Source organism: Sinocyclocheilus anshuiensis, unplaced genomic scaffold (assembly GCF_001515605.1).
Source record: "Sinocyclocheilus anshuiensis isolate Anshui unplaced genomic scaffold, SAMN03320099.WGS_v1.1 scaffold945, whole genome shotgun sequence".
NCBI classification, from domain to species: domain Eukaryota; kingdom Metazoa; phylum Chordata; class Actinopteri; order Cypriniformes; family Cyprinidae; genus Sinocyclocheilus; species Sinocyclocheilus anshuiensis.
Genome location: NW_015557112.1, coordinates 122494 through 144945, shown reverse-complemented (window position 1 = coordinate 144945; position 22452 = coordinate 122494). Strand labels below are relative to the sequence as shown.

At 39.9% G+C, this 22452-nt stretch overlaps 1 protein-coding gene across 3 annotated transcripts in view; it reads right to left on the bottom strand.

The window, feature by feature from the left end:
- Positions 1-22452, bottom strand: part of LOC107677698 (semaphorin-4F-like) — an 89031-nt gene that overhangs the window by 3207 nt on the left and 63372 nt on the right. The window contains exons 2-13 of one of the 3 annotated variants that reach the window (XM_016472708.1): positions 9587-9735; positions 5884-5943; positions 3967-4065; positions 3523-3634; positions 3216-3335; positions 2976-3130; positions 2541-2722; positions 2259-2400; positions 1595-1817; positions 1383-1492; positions 1055-1197; positions 897-952 (exon numbers count right to left, since the gene is read on the bottom strand). In XM_016472708.1, the coding sequence (XP_016328194.1) occupies positions 897-952; positions 1055-1197; positions 1383-1492; positions 1595-1817; positions 2259-2400; positions 2541-2722; positions 2976-3130; positions 3216-3335; positions 3523-3634; positions 3967-4065; positions 5884-5943; positions 9587-9735 (1551 nt within the window). The remainder of the gene's footprint in view (positions 1-896; positions 953-1054; positions 1198-1382; positions 1493-1594; positions 1818-2258; positions 2401-2540; positions 2723-2975; positions 3131-3215; positions 3336-3522; positions 3635-3966; positions 4066-5883; positions 5944-9586; positions 9736-22452) is intronic. The other 2 variants (XM_016472709.1, XM_016472710.1) reach the window with 2 other exon arrangements.

The window sequence follows — 22452 nt, the reverse complement described above, 5'->3', positions numbered from 1 at the left end:
TCTCTCTCTCTCTCTCTCATTCAGCTCAGCTCCAACAATGAACTGTTCCAATTATACACTTATTTTCACATAGCTATGAGAAGCGTTAAACATGGACGCGCGTGCAGTTGCCGTACTGTATTAAAGCTTTAATCAGGATAAAACCGTATATTAAAAGCTAACATAAGCAGTAGAATTTAGAAATAACAGTATATCTAAAAGTATGAGACAACAACAAACAAAAAACATAGGCCTATCATTAAAAGCCGTGCTTGCACAGGTTCTGCACGATCCTCTTCAATAAAATCCTCTGCTTCTCAATCGGGCTCAAACTGATAAGATAATAATGACGCCGTTGTTTACAATACAACCGGAGCACATGCTGCTGAGTTGAGAGGCGGGACGTTTAGACGCACACTAGAGGCGGCTTAGCCAATCACAACACACTAGGCTAGCTAACCAATCAGAGCCCATCGCTTATTTCTGAGGGCGGGGCTTCATAAAAGCAGGAAATGATCAGCGCGTTTCTCAGAGAAGGGACAGAGCGGTGTGGAATAAAGGTAAATTGTGTGAAAAATAATGCGTTTTTTTTTTAAACAAAGCATTAACACATGTTAGACTGCACCCCATAAACACAATCAAGCCTAGAAAAAAACAGTGAGCCACCCCTTTAAAGAAATCTCATAAACTATATGGATTTTTGGTTTTGCATCTCTCAAAATATACTTTGTAAATTTTCGACAAGTCATTTCTGCTTTTAAACCTTTCAGTCTGCTCACCTAATTCAATTGTAAGTGTATTTACTATCAAATTATTTCTAGTTCATTATAAACACAGAGATGAAATGAGTGTCTGTGGTGATCGACAGCATGCCACAGTTATGGAATATAGAAATTAGGTACCACTGTCAGACTTACCTTCACCTTTGTTGCATTGCCTGACCAAATCATCTGCTTCTACCACTTCACCAGGCCTGAAATATAAATGTAACTGTGTGACGACAATGAACAAAGGAAGACTCAATCTGTGTGTTCTGATATGCTTTTGTGTGAATGAGTGTTTGTTTGTGACATACTTCAAAGCACAATTTCCCTCTTTATGCCTCCATACGCAACCAAGACTTCGGGCACGTGCACACACCTCGCAGGTAGAATACAGAGAACAACCCACTATGGGTAACTTCACCAGAGAGAGAGGAGTGCCCACCAGAGCCTCATCCTATACAGCAGAGAGACAGAGAGGGTCAGTTAATCCATTCACTGGTCCCTAAATATTACTAACATGATTTAGGAGGCAGGCAAAATTTATTAATTCAGATTGAACATACAGTATTGTTTTATATCACTAATTATAATAATAATAAAATAGACCACATTAAAGAACATAAAAACTTATGTCATTACTTTGTATAGCAATATGTTATTCACTGGCTCCTGTGCAGAAAACAGAGGGACTTCTTCAATAAGAGTTGCATTCGGACCAACTACAGCAACTTTGTGCAGCTCTCCATGATCTATCAACACATGCACATGTATATAAAACACACATGATGATTAAATGATTATTGATGATTATTAAATAATTGTTTCTTAATTTTCTGTTTAACATCTCTTACCTGTTCCAAGGTGCAAAACAGTGGTCATGTGTTGCTTCAGGCCACTGGAGGCCATTGTTAAGGTAACGGCAAGTTTAGTGTATGTGATGCCATTTCTGATCATCAGGGGTGCTGCCACCACACTGTTATCCATAAGCGGGTGATCACGCACGAATGTTAGCACTTTATCAGGTAGCTTCAGGGAGGACTCAAAGCCCTGCTCCATCAGAGCACTATTCAAACACTGAGAGTTATGAAAGAAGAATACAGATACAGATAATTAGTGAAACATGATGTTAACAACTCTAAGTTCATGGGTTGGTTTCCCAGCAAACACATATACTAATACTACTGTAAATATTTTGATTGGTTAAATGTTTGTTTTGGTTGAGCCTGTTGGGACATTTTGTGCGTTATTTTTTCAGTGTTGGCTAGTTTTTGACTAGTGCCCGAATTAAGTGAGGGGGGAAGTGGTCATCTGATGTACTCATGTACATCATGTACCTTAAGTGACGTGATCCAAAAATTACAACGCCATTGGTGACGTGAGTGCCAATGACTACAATAGCATTGCTCTATTAGTGTCTGTATGTACTGTGAATAAAATAACACATAAACTACATCTATTGTATACAGTAATATTAATTATATGGTATGGTATGGTGTTGAGTGTGCAGCTGTATACCTGTCCTGGTCGCGGTGTTGGTATGGGCTCTGGGTTAATCCAGTTCTCACAGGTCTTTTTCAGCTCTTTAAAGGGTCCATTCATCACCTTAGTGATCTCCTCCAGGCTGTACACACACACGGCTGACAGCTCCTCTCTTTCCCTACACATTACATATCAACACAACAGGACAAACACACAAAACAACAAGCATGGAGGAATAAAAAGCAAAGAAATAATTCAAAAGAGATGAATCCAGCACAGAAGGTCAAATCAGGTCAGAGATGAAACAGAACAAAGTACCACTGTGAGGTGAATATGCCATAGAAGTGTGTGCTGCTGGGGTCTCCAGGCTGGTGCTGTACAGTGAACACATCAGTCAGAACGTTAAATCGCTGTCCACTTGCTCGATCTTCACACACCAGCTGGGCCTTCAGAAACGTCGTCCACCGCCTCTGCAAAGTCTTCATACCACCTACATCAGACTACATAACAGAGAGAGAGACCAAGATAGATCAGATGTGATAGAAAATAAATGATGAAAAACAGACAGATGGCAAAGAATAGAAGAACTTTGTGACTGAAGAAATCTGAACTCAACTGGAACAGTACAATTACATAACATATCAGCTGACAGCAGAACTACTGTACAACATCCCTCTGAGACTTCAACCAAGCCAAGCCATAAAAAAAAACTAGAGAGGCTAGACAAGAAAACAGATCAGCTCTAGTTCCTACCTTGCAGACTCTGGCCACTCGGGGCACTTTGACCTTGGCGTAAAGGTCATATTCTTTAGCTACTTCAGTGAAGAAAAAGTAAATTTTGTCATCTTCCCCAGTAGGATTGTTCTTCTCATCCTCTTGGATGAAGGCAGAACTGACAAACTCTGGATCTGAGTTCAGAAACAGGCAGAAGTCATGAAGCATGTGGTTATAAACAATCTGGGTGTAAATTGTCTGGATGGATGAGTGTGTTACCACTAAGCCAATTGATTGATTGTTCAGTGCGGATGCGTTCCTGCTCGATGCCTGTTGCCCTGGAAATGTCATACATTGTGCCTAGAAAGTTACTTGTGGCAGCAGTGTAAAGGATCCCTCCTGAAAGAGAGAGAGAAATAAAAAATATATTTTTATGTTTAAACTTTTTAAGTCATTTCTTTGTTTTCAATGTGTTTTGGTACGTACCTTAGCATTTAGGTTATAATTAGCTTTCACCATGTGCAAAAGCAATATATATCTACTGCATGGCCTTATTTAGATAGCTAAGTAAGCATTTGTTTCATACCTGCCATGACTGCTGTGTAATGCTGGCTGGGCTCAAAGGGACATTTCCCCTTCCCCGTCTCCATCTTCATGCTACCATCTTCATGTTTCTCCAGAGAGAATGAAGAGATGTTCTAAATGAGGCAGAGAAGGCAGATAAACATAATTTCTGTCTGTACGTAAATATAAAGAAATGAGCAGAAATTAGACGAAGAAGAAAATATAATAGAGAGAGAGGAGTACACGCTTATAGTCAGATACCACAGGAGGAAAACAGTCAATTAGTCTAAAGCTAACAGGTTTACTGAAATACTATAATCTGATTACGTAACTCGCGTTACTTGTAATGAGTTACCCCCAACACTGTACATATGTATAGCTGTCTTATTTTACGCATTTCTTTTTAATCGTCCTACTTAATAGTATGACGAGGCTTGAGTCAGTGTAGTTGTGGAAACAGACTTACAATAAATACACACTGGGGGTCAAAGGCAAAGGTCCCACAGGCATATATGCCTCCCTCACCCAAAAACTCCAGCAGGCGGACGTAGTTCTTGCAATCGTCCTGTGAGGGGCAGCAGAGTAAAGCAAGACATACTGTAAGACTAATAACATATACTACTGTAGTTTGTTATCAAAAGAAAATTTTTAATTTAAAATGTATTAAAATACACAGCAGTTATTTTAAATTGTAATAATATTTCACAGTATTACTGTTACTGTATTGTACATCAACTAATTGTAGCCTTGGTGAAAGAGACAAAAAAAAAATCTTACAGATATATAGAAACAAACTATCAAAGCTTTTGTGTTATATGTTACAATATTACAGACAAAGATACATTTTAAATTTAAAAGCAAAATAATTGAGATTTAACTAGCAATTACAGTCAAGGTCACTTGCAGCTCTCATTTTAATGATTTGATTGATAGTGTAAATGTACAGTATAAGACTCTTCAACAATTAAAGATAACATTATAGGCCTTTTCAGGATGTCACAAATCTTAATAGCACTGATGCTTTTCACAACTTATGTCAGGGGTGACTAAAAACTGATCCTGTAGGGCCACTGTCCAATTAAACACACTTGAAAGTAATCAAGGTCTTAAGGATTACTAGAATCTACCAGGTAGGTATGATGGGACACGTTGGAGATAAACTCTGCAGGACATTGGCCCTCCAGAACCAGGACTGGACACCTGACTTATGTGAATGTGTCACTTTCAACCATTGCTGAGAAGAACAAGAGAGTTTCTGTATCAATAACAGCGATTGGTAACCTGAACCCCAATGGGCTGTATCTGAGACCCCAGGGCATTTTCTACAGTAACCCCTCCCCTTTTTAGCCTTCAAAGGGCACAGTTAATTGGTAATGATTGACATTTCACAATATAAGGCAAACAAGAGGTTTTCATTCACAAATGCATCCTATCACATACGCCAGGCTCTAATTTTGATTAAAACCAGCTGGCTTTACTCGAAAAGTTTCAATTTCAGGACTAGACAGACCATTAAGTACATCAATAAAGATTAATGAGAGCCCAGCTCTCAGTAATCGATTCAGAGTTTTCCATGTGTTTTAATCGAATGTGAATGTGTGAGAGGGAAAAGTGTTCATTCAAATGACCAGTCGCAAGTCTCCAGGGTCAATTAGCTCACTCCTTCAGATCTTTCTTTTTTTGTTTCCTCTCCTCCATTCTATCACGACATACCTTTTGTTTGCCTAATCACACCCTTTCTGACCCTCCCCCATTAGGGCCTCAGCCCACTTGTCAATCACCCACAGGCCCCACCCCCCATCAATGTAGCAATGAATGCTAAGCACAAATAAGTGAGCTCATTATCTCTCACACACACACACACACTCGCTGCATGTGCCACACTCAAGTGAGAGAAGGACAGAGAGAATGGCGCGCACACAGGAAACGATACTAAAGAGTAAATATGCACTCAGTATATATTTTTTATTATTAAAAAGGTTTAAACATTAAGAAATAAATTTTAGTTTAGAAAAACAGCATTACTCATCTTGGTAACCCCCCTGTTATTGGACACTTTTACTCACAGAATAAATTAATCATTGCTTTCTGTGAATAGTGCATTTCTACAGTGGTATCTGTAACTGGAAATATTTAATTTAGCAATGATGCTGCATCCACGCTGCTGAGTTAGTGTCAGTGAAAGTGTGACTACTGTCATATTGGTCCAGTGCTAATGGCACCCTTAAAAACATTCCTAAAAAATAAACAAAGCAGGAAAATGGTGGATTTTGGAAGTAGGATCTCTTCCAACCATTTCACAAGGTTCATATCATTTGTTTGCTTGCTACTGAGCTCTTTACATCCCCCCACATCAAACACACACCATACACTATGAGTTTACCTCTGTTTTTCCCTTAGCAACACAAGATTTCCTCTTTTCTTCTGGAACACTCCACTCAATCTACATAAATATTGAGAGAGAGAGAGAGAGAGATCAGTACTTCAAATTGTTTGCTGGTTAAAAAGAAACCATGTGAGCCATGATTACGCAAAACATAATGCATTAAAATGTATATTCAGTACCTGTAAATGTTATTTACTTATTTAAGTATCAATTATATTAATACAGTCAGCCAATATCTGAAAATAGCATTTGTGGTCATTTACATAACATTAAACAACAGATTTTAAGGGATAGTTCTCACAAAAAAAATTTAATTTCTCTCAAAAAAAAAAAAAAAAGTTAATTTGAGTAAACCTGTTGTGACATATCTTCCAAGTTTGAATACTCAGTAAATGATGATTCAAATTTCAGCCTGTTCCTCAAACAAAGCTATTATGGCTTCAAGTGAGTATAGTGTAGTATTAAGTTAAATTATTTAATTATTATAAATATATTAAAATAACATATTAACCAAATAATAACTTATTTCAATTAAAACGCTAAAACGTGAAAATGTAAACCAACATATTTCTTTTTTTTTTTTTCAAATATTGTGTTTGGAAAATATGGTTCTCAAACAGTTTGAGAACCACTGTTTTAAGGTGCAGTCACATTAGTGAAATGTGGGTCAAATTTGGCAGTTAAAAAGGTACATTGTTCAAGTGTTCATTGTCAAGTGTACCGATTCACAGCTCACAAAGAAGTTACTTTCAAACAAAACAGCTTTTTATTGGTCAACGCAGCAAATTTGTGTGACCAGCTATAACCCATAGCGTAATCTAGCGTGTGCAGACATCTTTCACACTCACAAAAAAATTCCAGATTACATGGACTCCTAATGTCTGGATGTCTGGACAGTGGTAAATGTGACAGCACCTATAGACCAATTGTCATTTTTGGACTTTGACAGATCCTGGTCACTGTGTGGCCATCAATATTCTGCCAAACAACATACTGTCTGTCAGACTGTGTGTTTTCCTGCTCTTTGCACAAACCAAATATTATATAACTGACAAAATATATAAACAGACATTAAAATATTGCAAGATTAAAGAGACAATAGAGTGATATGTGATACACAGTGCAGAGACTGCTTGTCAGAGAAAACAGTCAAATATACAGTTCATAAAGACAAATAAAAACATTATACCAAAATATTTGATCACAGAATGCCGTAACTGATCAATCAGAATCAAGTATTCCAGAGGGCTGTGTAAAAAATTTGTATACTGAGATTTTGGTATTTCCACATCTGTCATGGCACCCTGTGGTCTTTCTATTCACATAATCAAATAATTTCAAACCAAATCAATATTTCATGGCAAATTATATCCCTTTAGGATGATACAATACCTGATCATCTTCTTTAGTGAATTATTCAGTTTTTATTTTACTGACTGGTTGTCTGTACAATATTCTTTGCATTGAAATGAGGTTAAAATAATATGTGTATGTTCTCAATGAGCTAAAAAAATATTTTGCAGAGAAATTCTAACCCCAAAAATCTAAAACACTTTGCCTTGGGACAAGACTGTACATATAATCACAGGAAACGAGTTACCATTATACCAGTGCTATGATCTCACCACAGCAGCTCTCCTTAATCTTAATATCTAATATTACATGACACTTCACAGAGTAATTTTGCTTCCAGACCATGAACAGTGCAGATGGAGGTACTTTTCAAGCATGTCCTGTGCTCTGTGTGTGCTTGAGGGTAAACGGACGTGAAGCCACATTATAGTGTGTGATAAATTTTGACTCTGATGATAGGAGACAGTGAGATGTGGCTGCTGGGGGAAAGGGGAGGGACGTTGGGGAGGGTTAATTTGGTTAGAGAGCTGCACTAGCAACCAGGGATGAGATCATCTAGTTTAGCTTGATGAAAAGCAGCGTATTGAATCCTGTTGGGCTGTCTGTTATGATGGCTGTATGTGAGCGTGTTGATGTGCAGTTTGGATGTTGTTATTTGGCACAAAGCATTTTATGTAATGATTTACCTGATTTAATATTTCCACTTTAATTAAATCTTTTTTATTATGACAGTTAAACAAACACAACTGACCCTTCACCTGGAGGCTTGATTGACAGGCGATCTGACCAATCATAACTCTGAATCTGCCATTTTGTCCGACAAACAAACCAGACCGGAGAGTAAATTAATGTTGGTGGACTTGAACTTGAAAAATGGTGTGTATTGACATCTTTCCGCATTTGAAACAAGGTACCTTCTGATCATTCATGTTTATTTTGTGCTATAACTAGTAAAGAGTAAGAAATGACCGGTTCACTTGAACTGAGGTACAGCGATCTGTCACAACACATTAAAGAGTCACAAAATTGTATTTATTGTTTGCTTTCTTAAAAAAAAAAAATGAATTTTGAAAGCTGACATTTTGTTTCATACCAAAAGTAACCTGCTCTGTCTTGTCTGTCAATATGTTGTTAGTGTCCTCTTTGCTCTGGAATGTAGTTTTCAGTGCATGAGAACACAATGTGTGGTGTGAAAGTGCAGTGGCTTGAAGAAAGTAATAACAGCAGCAACTAAGGGTCTTTGCGAAGTGTCAGTTGCCTCAATTAGCGTAAATGGTAACACTTGACAATAAGCTTAACCCAAGCTTGAACCCAGCTTCTATGAATTTTGAAGCCTATAAATACAATCTTTTTCTTCTTCAAGTTCTAAATAAATACAAGTTATTTTTTTCCAACCTTATGTTTTATTGTTACCAAATTCTGATTTAGCCTTAAGAAATTCTGTGTTGTGTATTTACATTTTTAAGGCATAAAATATTAATTTAATCTATCTTTTAAGTAATGAAAATTAAAAAAATAATTTGTTTGGAAAATAAAGGTAATTTAATATTACAATTAAAACATTGAAGAAATATTGTATGATTATTCCTTAAAAATAAGGTTTTAATAATTTTAGTAGTAGTAGCAGCCTATTACATACATTCTACTGAACAATAGTAATATATTTCTGCTGCAATATCTTCAAGTTAAACCGAACTTTTATTTTGACGGGTTGCCGTGAATACCTTTACATTTCTGTGTGTATATGATATGAGGATAGTTTTACTCAAATGAAATGGTCAAATGCTCATGAAGTGACTCTCACAGAGCAGTGCTGGAGATGTTGTTTATGTATTTATGTCCTCATTTAGAGAGACGGCAGACACTAAAATCACTGCAAGCTTCACACGTGCTTCAGTACAAGTGGTAAACAAAACCGCATGTCTGCGCCATTCATTAACACAGAGACACGAAGAATTCATATTTAAATAGTCGTTTTGCAGCTTAATATTTACACATACTAGTGGGAGTGTGCTCACTTGTGTGTGTGTGCGCGCGCTCATCGGGGCGGAACTCCACTGTGCGTGATACAGAGAGTGCAACCATAACTTAGAGACCGAAATCACATGCCGTCGTGTAAATAAGATAAATAACGTAAGGCTATTTAGTTTGTTTAATAAAAGAACAAGGTATAGACCTGTTCTATCTGCCCCCCTAATATAATGGCAGGGGAAACACTGCTATTCAAGTATTAACTATGTTAACAAATGTAACCATAAAGTGCTACTACATAAATAACAAAGATAGACCTTTAGGGAAATTTGTAACATTCACTGCAAGAAAAGAAAAGAAAAAAAAGAGAGCTCACCATCTTCCTCTTCGATAGATTAGCAGTATCCACAGCGATGACTGCATCCCGTGCACCAAGGTAGAGCATCCCAGACACACGGTCCAATAGGAAGGTGCTGAAGTTATTTACGCCACCAAAATCAGCGGAACCAAGCCTAGAAATGTCTGCTGAGAAAAAGAAAGAAGCATGGATTAGATCTCATATATTGAAAGATTTATCCTAGCAATTTTCAATAAGTCATATATATTAAAAATAAAAACAGACAACTTTCTTCATTGCAATCATGCTCACACAGACTTTTGAAGCTATTCATACTAAAATAATGATATTTACTTCACCCAATACCAGGGGTTCTCAACTCTGGTCCTCGAGGTCCACTTTCCTGCAGAATTTACCTCCAACCTTGGTCAAACCACCTGCCAGTAACTTTCTCATAACAGTGAAGATCTTGATTAGCTTGTTCAGGGTGTGTTTGATCAGGGTTGGAGCAAAACTCTGCAGGTAAGCGGACCTCGAGGGCCAGAGTTGAGAACCCCTGCCCTATACCCTATCCCTCACACAAGCCTGACATCAAACTGACTCATCAAACTACAGCAAAATATGATTCATGAACCTTTCAAGTAGTGAAGACCACTTCAAATATTTTTACAAGTTGGTTTTACTATATTTGTGAGAATATTTTCTTTCAAGAATAGCCAAACATTTACATACACACATTCTGAATGTCTGTTTAGCATTGGTGAGGATTAGTAATTCTGTTCAGATATGTATATTAGCATGTGGGTTGAGGCTGTGTATTTAAGAGATTAGAGAAATATATATAGAAACAGCGAGAGAAGAAGGACAGCAGAGAAGATTTGAGAAGAGGACAGATCACACTCATCTTGTAGTGTGATATGAGTGTCAGAGTATCACAGTAAGTGACACTAAGAAACATAAAAGTCTGATCTGTACGAGTTGTTCTTGCCATGAAACCAACAGAAATGTTATGTAGTAAAATGAATGCTCATTTCTAGAGTAGTTCAGACTGTTAATATCCTGTGTCTCGTCTGTTCAGTGTCTGAACTCATGGGACGACATTAAACAGATTCTCCAACTCTAAATCTTCGAGTCAATCATGCAACATTCCCTCTTCTTTTATTTGCACACATACTCTAAGTTCAGGCCTGCATAGAAATGTTTGGACAAAATTATATACCACACTAAAAACAATCCCTATTTATCAAGGCCTATTCAAACCAAGATGGCTTTTTGGTGCAAAAAAATTGGTGATGAAACATTTTATTTGAATGATGGCAGTTAACACATCTGTTCACACCGACAAGAACTTTCGAATGCCATCTAAGGATAGGTGAATACAAATCCGAAAGCCTGTTTGAAAACAGTTGTTAGACTTTGCTGTGACAAGCAAATGGAAAATGTGTTTTTATTGCAACATTTTGAGTACAGAATACAGAATTAAAGGCAATTATGACAAATATCAGTCAGAGCAATATCATAGCAATATCTCGATATGCAAATATCATCACACTCTTTGTAATAGTGTACTGCTGTATTTCTGCTTTTTCATAATTGCCACCTACTGCAAGAGAGTGAAATTGCACTTTCTTCCAGCCATCTGCCATTTCATTTACATTGGTCTGAAGAGACACATATCACAATAGATGATTATAACCATACTGGATTTTCATGTCGAACATTTATTTTGATGTGAACAGGCCTTTAAGGGGTATGCCATGTCTAAAGGTGCGTTCACGCCATATTGTAAGTACTGTAATTACGAAATACCAACTTGTAAAAAGCATTCACATCCTCCTAGAACTCATAGTTACAACTTGTGAACTGGGACTTTTCTGAGAGCTACAACTTGTACTACCTGACCACCTCAGATTCATTATGTGCTATGTTTAGGCATTGATAATGCAATAGCTCCAGGGGTGTGAACAGCTCCACGTGTTGTCGTTTTGAAATTACATTAATTACGACATGGCATGACAACCCTCTACATTGCGAGTAAATCACTCGCATATGCGTGTTCACTTTAGCACTGTGATGTTGCATACTCCACACATTACTTTTTTACATTGACTGTAATATACTAGACCTATCCTGAACTACACAATGTTGTCTTTCACTGTATTTCAGAGAGTTTTGCAGATGGATGCTGAGGAAATCCTGCATGAATTCATATATTTTGATGAGGCAGGGTTCAACCTCACAAAAGCAAGAAGGAGAGGCCGAAATATCATTGGCCACAGGGCTATAATCAATGTCCCAGGGCAACGTGGAATATAACAAAGAGTGAAAAATTTAAGGGGGTCTGAATACTTTCCGTACCCACTGTATATGCGTCTGAAGACAATGTGAGCAGTGATTTCCCATGCATAGTGACAATATTTCATAAAGCTAAGATGCTGTAGATGGTTGCTAAGGCGTTGCTAAGGTGTTCTGAGTGGTTTTAGCATATTTCTATTTTATGTATTTGTTAAGGCCAGAGTACACTTTAGTTTTATGTACAGTGCATGTTATGTAAAAGCAATCATATTGTACACCCATAGACAAATTTATCTAACCATGTATTCATTGTATGCTTAGCTCACACATGGGCTTTGAATATTTTTGGGCTAATTAGTTTTTACACAATATGGCAACTCTACCCTGGCCTGATGTTTCGCAATCAAAAAAAAAAAAAAAGAGAGAGAGAGAGAAAGAAATGGATGAGACAGAACAACAACAAAATACTGGAGATGGCAACAACATGCCGGCATTGACATGCATTTCTGTGAGGGGGTTAGGAGATAACCGCAACTCTAGTTTAAACAAGCACAAAGCCATTTTTATCTGTCATAACTTCTGAAAAGAAATAGCACAGACTGGACAAGAATGAAATTTCTAGTATGCATGTGCTGACCACCTGTGTTCATGTAGGTTATCAAATGAAGTGTACTTTGAAAAACGTTTAGCTGTGTTCACATCAAAATGGAAGTATACTTTGGGATTTAGAGTGTTCTGGGTGGTTTTTATGCTGTCATATGGTTGCTTAGGTGTCCTGAGTGTTTGCTTAAGCATTGTTATGTGGTTGCTTGCATTAGGCTTCTAACATTTTATTCTTTTCACCATCACACACACACACATATACACATACATGTCTGTATGTGGTTTACGGGGACCCTCCATAGGTGGGTGCTTTTATACTCTACAAGATGTATTTTCTATCACCTTACCCTAAACCTACCCATCACAGAAAACGTCTCCAGGTTATGTATGTAACCGTGGTTCCCCGAAAGGAACGAGACGCTGCATCCGAAGACACTACGGGAACGCCCCCAGCGTGACCATGCTCTGAATCACATGTGTAATCAGTCCAATGGAAGGGCGAGACGTCATAGGCAGGTGACGTAGCGACCAGGAAGCTATAAAAGCACATGAGGTGGAACCGGCTTCAGCTTCAAGGAATGAAGCAAGCGCTCGCAGGGATGCCGGAAGTATGGCTCTGAGACGCAGCGTCTCGTTCCCTTCGGGGAACCACGGTTACATACGTAACCTGGAGACATTCCCCTTCAGGAACTCGAGCTGCGTCCGAAGACACTTTGGGAACGAGAATGTCCACGCCGCCAGACTTGCAAATCCCTGTCTAGTGTGGAAGAGCACAGCTAAGACAAGAGAACAGCATATCAAGGCCATAGAACCTGACGAAAGTGAGGGGCGTGGACCATCCTGCTGCATTGCAGATGTCCTGCATAGACATACCTGCTAAGAAGGCCTTGGAGGCCGCCATACTTCGGGTCGAGTGAGCCTTGACTTGAGCCTGGCCAAAAATTCTCCATATCTGCTTCCCCCCCTCGGGGTGAAGCCTCCATTCCCCGGGCCTCGGCCCCTGCCTCGACAGGACATCTGCTCCCATATTCAGATACCCAGGAATATGCACTGCTGTCAGTGACAGGATTTTGCCCTGGGACCACACAAGGATCTGGTGCGCCAGCTTGTACAAGGGGCGCAAACGCAGGCCTCCTTGGTGGTTGATATAAGAGACCACCGCTGTGTTGTCGGTGTGCACAAGCACATGGCGATCTCTCAGGTCCGGGAGGAAGTGTTTCAAAGCTCGAAATACAGTCAACATCTCTAGGCAGTTGATGTTCCAAGTGAGATGGCAATCTCTCAGGTCTGGGAGGAAGTGTTTCAAAGCTCGAAATACAGCCAACATCTCTAGGCAGTTGATGTGCCAAGTGAGATGGCGACCGCTCCACAGACCCCACCCCAGCCGGTGAGGGATGCATCTGTCGCTAGCATTATGCGGCGACAAGGAGCTCCCAGCACCGGGCCCTGAGACAAGAACCAAGGTTTCCTCCACATGGCCAAAACACGTAGGCATCGCCGCGTGACCTTGATCATGCGAAGCGGATTTCCCCTCGGGGAAAACCCCTTGGACTTGAGCCACCACTGCAGGGGCCTCATGTACAGCAGGCCAAAAGGTATCACATTGGACACAGCTGCCATTAACCCCAATAGTTTCTGAAACTGCTTGACAGTGAGTGACTGGCCTTCTCTGACTCTCTTGACTACCGTGAGGATCGACTCAACCCGAGCAGGAGACAACCGTGCCTGCATCGTGGTCGAGTCCCACACCACGCCCAGATAGGTGGTCCTCTGTAATGGAGAAAGGACACTTTTCTTGGTGTTTAGTCTTAACCCCAACTCCTTCATGTGAGCAAGACCCAGAGCGCCCCTGACCTCGGTCCCGTTGCGGGGAAGCACGAGAAACTGGCCTTCTCTGACTCTCTTGACTACCGTGAGGATCGACTCAACCCGAGCAGGAGACAACCGTGCCTGCATCGTGGTCGAATCCCACACCACGCCCAGATAGGTGGTCCTCTGTAATGGAGAAAGGACACTTTTCTTGGTGTTTAGTCTTAACCCCAACTCCTTCATGTGAGCAAGACCCAGAGCGCCCCTGACCTCGGTCCCGTTGCGGGGAAGCACGAGAAGCGACGCTCTGTTTTTGTTGTTCGCGGTATGAGGAGGAGGGGGTATGCGGCGAGAGCTGCTCCCGCCCAGCAGCCCCTGGAGCTAGAGAGCGGCGAGGGAGGAACCGCAGGAATGCCGCCACCTGTTTACGGGCCTCCTTGACGGCGTCGCCGAACAGGCCAGAAGGCGCAAGCGGGTGTCCATAAGGAAGACCCTGTCCTTTTCTTTAATATCTGACCAGGTCAACCATAAATGTCTCTCTGCTGCCACTAGAGCTGCCATAGACCGCCCAATGGCACGGGCGGTCTCTTTGGTGGCGCGGAGAGATAGACCAGCGGTCCTTCTAAGCTCTGCTATATCATGCTTTTTTATTTCTTCACCTTCATCTAGCTCCTTGAGCAGGTCGGCTTGGTACGCCTGTAACACCGCCATGGTGTGCAGACACGCACCAGCCTGACCTGCCATGGTATACCCCTTGCCCACCAGGCTAGATGTTGCACGTAACGGCCTGGAGGGCAATGCCGGAGCCTTTAAGGACGATGCCGCACCAGGGGACAGATAGCTCGCGAGCGTCTGTTCTACCCGGGGCATCGTCTTATAACCATGATCTCTAACCCCCGTCATGTTTGCATAGTGAGAGGAAGCGGGGGTAAATAGATGTTCTGAATACGGTCTAACCCACGACCTCGACACCTCGGTGCTCGGCGCTCATCTAACTTGCTTTTCTGCGGTTCAGCTTATTTCTCGGCCGGCCAATCGATGTTTAACTTAGCTACGGCATGAGTGACCACCTCCAATAACTCCTCATACTGTGCTGTGTGAGGGGGCGAATCCTCATCGGCGCTCTCCACATCAATCTCCTCAGAGGAAGATAGGCGGAGCGTCGAGCCCATTCCCCGGGGGGAAGAAACTGCAGTGCGGGCTTCCGATCCCAGAGAGCGGGCACCGGATCTGGCGGGTGAGGAAGGAGATAGAGGCTCGCCCGTCTCCGTTCCCTCCGCCAAATCCAATTGCGAACCCCACGAATGCTCAGCCTCGGCTGAAGCAGGACCAGCACCGCGAGAAACGCTGGCAAAGGCTCCCTCCTCAAAGAGAGCCTTCCGGGAGCGAAGCGAGCGCAATGACATTTGCTCACAATGCGGGCAATCGGCCCCCCTCGAGAGCCGATGCCACATGCTTCGCCCCCAAGCAAACAACGCACATACTGTGTGTATCTCCACTCGTAATGTAGCGAGGGCAGGGAGGAACACACAGCCTGAAACGCTGCTCACTTTCGCCCTTATGTTTTATTTTCTCTGTGGCCTTGGACATTGTGCTTATAACTTTCTTTTATGACGGACAACACCAAATAAGACTCACAACAGAGATTATGACTGACACAACACAGAGCGCTTCGCTGAATGACAGAAAGCTGAAGCCGGTTCCACCTCACGTGCTTTTATAGCTTCCTGGTCGCTACCTCATCCGCCTATGACGTCTCGCTCCCTTCCATTGGACTGATTACACATGTGATTCAGAGCATGGTCATGCTGGGGGCGTTCCCGTAGTGTCTTCAGACACAGCTCGAGTTCCTGAAGAGGAACTCTTTTCATTATCTTTGCATTTTTAGATTTTTTTTTGGGGGGGGTGGGGGAGAAAAAAAGAAAAAGAAAAAAACTCACAATTTAATATGTATTGTGTCCTCATAAAGCAAATAAACCTGAACAAACACACACACAGGGGCATTCCATAGATGTAATGTTTATTTATTTTTTACTTTACAAACTGTACGACTGTATTCCCCTACTCTATCCCTATCCCTACCCCTAAACCTACTCCTCATACAAAACTTTCTGCTATTTTATATTTTTTAAAAACTTCATTCTGTATGATTTATAAGTAGTTTTCCTCATGGGGACCAAAAATGTTCCCACACGGTCAAAAATTACTGATATTACTATACTTGTCGGGACATTTGGTCCACATAATGCAGGGAATACCAGGTACACACATATACACACACACACACACACACACACATATTTACAATGAGCTTGCTAAGCGTGGATGAACAGTCTTTAATACATCAAGATAATCACCTCCTTCTAAAGCTAATATCTGACAGCTGCTAAGCCAAATGTGTCATGTTATAATACCTCATTAATACTCTGTAACACACAAGGATGCACAGTCCGGACCTAAGATAAACTGCACACTTTACCTTCAACAAACAACACCTAACAAACACATACAGCACAAGTAGCCATTTTTATATGAAATGCAACTGTAAAACCCTTTGTACAGCTAAAGATATTTGTAAGTCCGTCTGCAGACACAAAATGCAAAAAAACTCCCGTGTTATCCAATGATGTCAGAAGAATGCCTCAGCAATTTTCTTTGCAGTCACCAAACCTGCATTTCAACATCAAAATCGGTTTTAGAGCTCAAGCTAACATACAGTTTACACTCCTTCTCCATCCAACTCTCTCTCAATCTATGCATCATTATCTGCCAACAACAAACCCCACCCTCTTCCATCATCTCTAGCTGTCATTCCCAATGAGTGACACAGAGGCAGTAGATGGAAACAGACAAAGACACTTGCTTTAGGCAAGGTCCTGCTAAATGTCCTCATGTCACTCTCCAATTTATTTTTTCTCCAAGACCTTCCAGAAATGTTTCCCCCCACTCTGCTGTGCATACCGATGTGGTGTTGGTTCCTGGAGCTAGACCATCTGCCCCCGATCCCCCAAACCAAGCGCCAATCCCTTACAACTGTGTGTCTGACCACTCGTCTGTAAAGGGAGTATTTGTGTGTGTGTGAGCGAGAGAGAGACTGAGTGTGACTGAGACAGACAACGAAGACACATTTAGAGATGCTCAGCAGAATAATACATTTTGGTACATTTTAGTGTAAACCTTATTAAAGATAAAACATTTTTGCAGAAAATGTGTCAGAAATTACCTTTTTATTTATTTATTTATTAATAATACACACACACAAACACACACACACACACACAGGCAAGTTGAAATGATAAAATACAGAGCAATGGATCTTGTCACTAAGGCTCCAGCGCCACACTGTCATAGGCTGATACAGCAGCCAAAGCCAACCCTCCGTCATTAATCATTCATTCAGTCTCAGCACATTAATCATGAATGACGAACGAGAGAGGGGGTAAAAGGGGGAGATGAGGGCAGGAGTGAATTCGGTGTGCTGGTCTCTCCTCTTACCACTCTGTAAAATATTTTCTCTCCTTTACTACCTTCTCATGCCCAAACTCCAACAAATTGTATTGTTTTCCATCATTCTCTTTCTCTGCCGTGTTGTATGGCCACACAGTGTGTTGAGTGGGCAGCATAAATGCTCTCTGATTGGCTCTGGCTGCTGAGGGATTTTGGGAATTGCCGTTTTAGAAGGAGAGGGGTTCACTAGAATAATGTACACTAAAACCGAATCTGTCAATCACAGAGAGAAAGACTGCAATAATATTCCAAAAAGTAGCTTACAGTGTTAATGTAAATAGAATTAGCTACTGACAGAAATAACACTATAATGGAATACTTGATCTTGATTGGGATTTTTGCAGTTTCTTGTTTTTGCAAGTTTTGGCAGGGTTTATTTTGTGAAAATGAGCTCCAATATGTCTGAAGAAAAAAACAGTAGGTTTTCTTGCACTTATCTATGTACATAATTGCTTAACAATTCTAAAATTATTGTTTCAGACATATTTTATTTTAACAATTTTACAAAAATAGTGTTTAAAGCATGACATTTCTAAACAAAAAAAAATTGCAATTCTCACTTTGTTCTCAAATCTCAAAACTCTCTAAGGTCTAACCGCATAAGTTCAAATATTTCAAAGCACCCAATGCTCAAATGTGAACCTGAAATGTTCACATATAAATATATGATCAGAACTCCATGCAGCTCCTGTATTACTCTCCACTGGAAATGAATGACTTCTGGTCTGTGGTTTGTGTGAGGTAGTGAAAAGGCAGCTTTACACTGTCTGTTAATGAATGTTTCTCTATGTGTCAACAAGGAAAACCCCTGCATTGCTCATACACAGACTCTAATTATTCACCTGGTTTCATTTTCCAGTAGCCCTTCAACCTTGACTCATCCAAAATGGCCATTCCTACTGTGGTTTCCCCACTGGGAATTTTCTGAGGCTTATCTGCTGTGTCAGGAGTAACAGAGAGAATAAAACGCTGAAGCCATGATTTTTGATTTATTCCTCATGATCGCTTCATGGTTACTGTGGAGACTGCAGATGCAGCTGATTGGCTGAATTGATAAAGCAAATTCAGAGAGTCAGGGAGAAGAAAAAAGATGGATAGCAAAGAAAAGCAAGTCTTCTTGCAAGACGAATGTAATAAATGTCACCTCATGCATTTCAAACACCATGACTTATTACAAAGGTGGCAACAGCACAGTGGCTATAAATGATGTCATTGAGGGTCATGGCTTGCTATATAATTATGATTCATGAATGACATTTTTTGATTATCCTTTAAAATACTGAGATGGTGAAGAAAGTATAGTGCACTATACACATTAATCTAAAAGCACAGTCACAGTGTACATTTAAAATTGAACTAGATATTTAACACATGGCTTTGAAATAGAACAGATGCACATCAATCAAACAGATATAAGAAGCACAGTCCTGTCTCTTCTGGAAAAAAGCAAACGTGTCAAGTTATCCCAGGTAATGGAGCATATAAAAACAGTTTTGCTTTGCATAATGAGCTATAAGATTAGTATCATCTCACAAGTGTCATTACAAAAGGCCATGTATTTGGTTACATCATTGATAATCATCAAGAAAAACATCTTACATTCCTTTAGACAACAATGATGCAACTGATACCTATGAGTCACAGGAAATACTTTGTAATAATTCACCCAAGTAACTGACAAACACATATCGTTATTTTCCTGAGGTTAAAAGGGAGATTAATTCCTACAGCTCATGTTTAAAAGTAATTCTAGAGTTTTATTCCATTGCAGGGTACTGGGTTTATGTGAGTGTGTGTGCTTCTCATGCTTCTCTACTTATATGACTTATAGGACACAGGTTATATGACAACAGTCTGGAAGTTTGCTAATTTAGCCCACTATCAGTGTCTATCACTTCATGTCAGATCACATTGCAGGTATTTTCCACCTTTCAACAACTACAGAATGTAAATCAATTGTATAGTTCACTGTTACCATTTACAGACAATTCTGAATGCTGTTACAGCAGACACACTGAATTGTGTGTCTTTATTATATATTTTTTGATATACTGTTCACTTCAAAAGTTTGGGATTGGTAATATTTTTTAATGTTTTTGAAGCAAGTTTCTTATGCTCACACGCTGCATTTTGTTTAAAAATACAGTAAATACAGTAATATTGTGAAATATCAGTAGTATCAGTGGTAATATTTTTCAGTAGTCTCCAGTGTTCAGTTACATGATCCTTCATACATAATTGTAATATACTGATTTGGTGCTCAACAAACAAACAAACAAACAAACAAACAAACAAACAAACAAACAAACACTACAGTTACAGAATGGTAGTGTAACTCTACATCCTCTTCACAAAATTGGATTCTCCCTCTAATTAATGTGTACTCAAGATACATTTGATCAGTCTATTTAACCCAAGACACTGGTTTTGCTAATGATATGCTATGCTAATTGAGCTAGACAAAAATACTCTTGAGAAAGATTTCCAAATGAGGTCTGACTCGACCACACACAAGGGTCTGTTTGACATAATCTGTAATGACAGGTGGCCTGGAGGGGAGAGTGTAAAAACATCAGGGTTAACTTGACTCGACTGCAGACAGGCTAAGGGTTTGGAGTGTTACTAAAGGTAAGCAGACAGGCTAAGGGTTTGGAGTGTGGTGAGCGTCTGTGAGTAACAATAAAATATAGCAGCTCCACTGAGTGAATTTCTCAGGCCCCACATTAAACAAATAGAGGAAGTAAACTGCAAACACTCTCCTCATTCCTGAGAGTCTGTGATTATTAGATGAACTCACTGAATTGTACAGGAAAAAAAAAAAAAACTTTAACAGCTGTGTCAAGGAGAACACCAGCCTTGAGCATTCTTGCAGTTCCATCAAGGGCTAGACAATATAGTCAAAAATGTATCTGGATGTACAAATGTAAGTGTTTAGAGATGTGTAGTAAGTACAGATCTTACTTATGAAATTGAAGATGGATCACAAAACTAATTTAATGTAATTTAATGTTAATGGCCAAATAAAAAGTGCATTCAAAATAATAGCATTGTTGTGCAATTTTAGGTCACACTTTATTTTAAGGTCCAATTCTCACTATTAACAAACCATTAACTATGACTTTTGCCTCAATATACTCCTAAATTGCTGTTTATTAATGGGGTCATATGATGCGATTTCAATTTTTCCTTTCTCTTTGACTCGCTGTAGTATTGTTGTTGCCGCCGCCATGTCGTGAAGGCACTGTGTGTTTTGTTGTGAAAGCGAAACTACTTTGTTTGGTCTTCCAAAAGAGGACACGACTATAAATCAGTGGTTAACTTGTATTTACAACACTGTTCCAGAACAGTTATATTATATATTCATTTGTGTGCAACATATTTTATGGAGGACTGTTTCCTAATCCTGGAAGAGTAGACTACAATGCCGGCTGTTTTGACTCACAGAATGTAAGTACGTTTTCATTTAAAGGATTTGCCACTGATGATTCAAACGCGAGTTTTGAGCAGTGTAGAGTAGCGCTTGTTTGTCATTTCTCCGATCGCAAATGCAGACATGGTTTTATGTTTATGTTTACGCGATGCAATGCAATGCGTAAAAAGACAGTATAAGTCATTATAATCCGTAATTATGTCCCCACTGGATGCAACAAATGCCTCGTTTATAATGGGTTTTAATGTTTTTGAATCGTCGCTCCGGCCGGACAGGGCATCACAGTATGGTAAGGGGCGTAACATTTCCGTCACACGCTTGAGGTATTCGGCCAATCACAATGCACTGGATAGCTGGTCAGTCAGAGCACACCTCGCTTTTCAGACCAATGAGCTTTGTAAAAATCGACGCGTTTCAGAAAGGCGGGGCATAGAGGAGAAACAATAATGTACAGTATGTGGAAAATAATGTGTTTTTTGAACTTTAAACCACATAAACACATTTCATTGCACAAAATAATGTTCTTTTTAACAGCATCATATGACCCCTTTAATAGTTAGTAAGGTAGTTGTTAAATTTAGGTATAGGGTAGGATTAAGGATGTAGAATATGGTTATGCCATAATTAATATGTGCTTTATAAGTACTAATAAACATCCAATATGTTAATAATAGCATGCTAATAAGCATCTAGTTAATAGTGAGAATTAGTCCCTATACTAAAGACAATTTTATATCGCCAAGGAAATCACTGGATACTGTGAATATCTGATATACAGTATCTCCAAGCCCCAGTTCCATTGTTTAAAAACTCTGTTTTGAAAACTTGGTTCAATTAAATTTCATATTTTGAACAATCAGCATAACACTGATCTGTTATCAATGGAGGCCATAGCATCACAGTGTGTGCTGTTCGTACATTGATTATCTTATCATCTTTCACCCTTCCTTTCTCTAGTTCTCATCAGTCACTCTATACAGAGTGGTTCATGTCTCTGACAAACCTGCTCTTTTAACCCACCCACATACATACACGCACTCAGAACAACAGAACACAGCTGGCGGATAGACGTTCACCAGCTGCACATACAGTATGGCTGCTGGTTTGCTGCAAAGTTTAACAATAGAAGGTCACATTGTATTGTATTCTATTGTTATGTTAATTATAATTAGCATGTAGACTAACTCTAATAGCTGTATTTCATCAGGGGGAACGTTTTTGCCCACAAAAAAAAAAAAAAAAAAACCAGCGAGATGCAAAA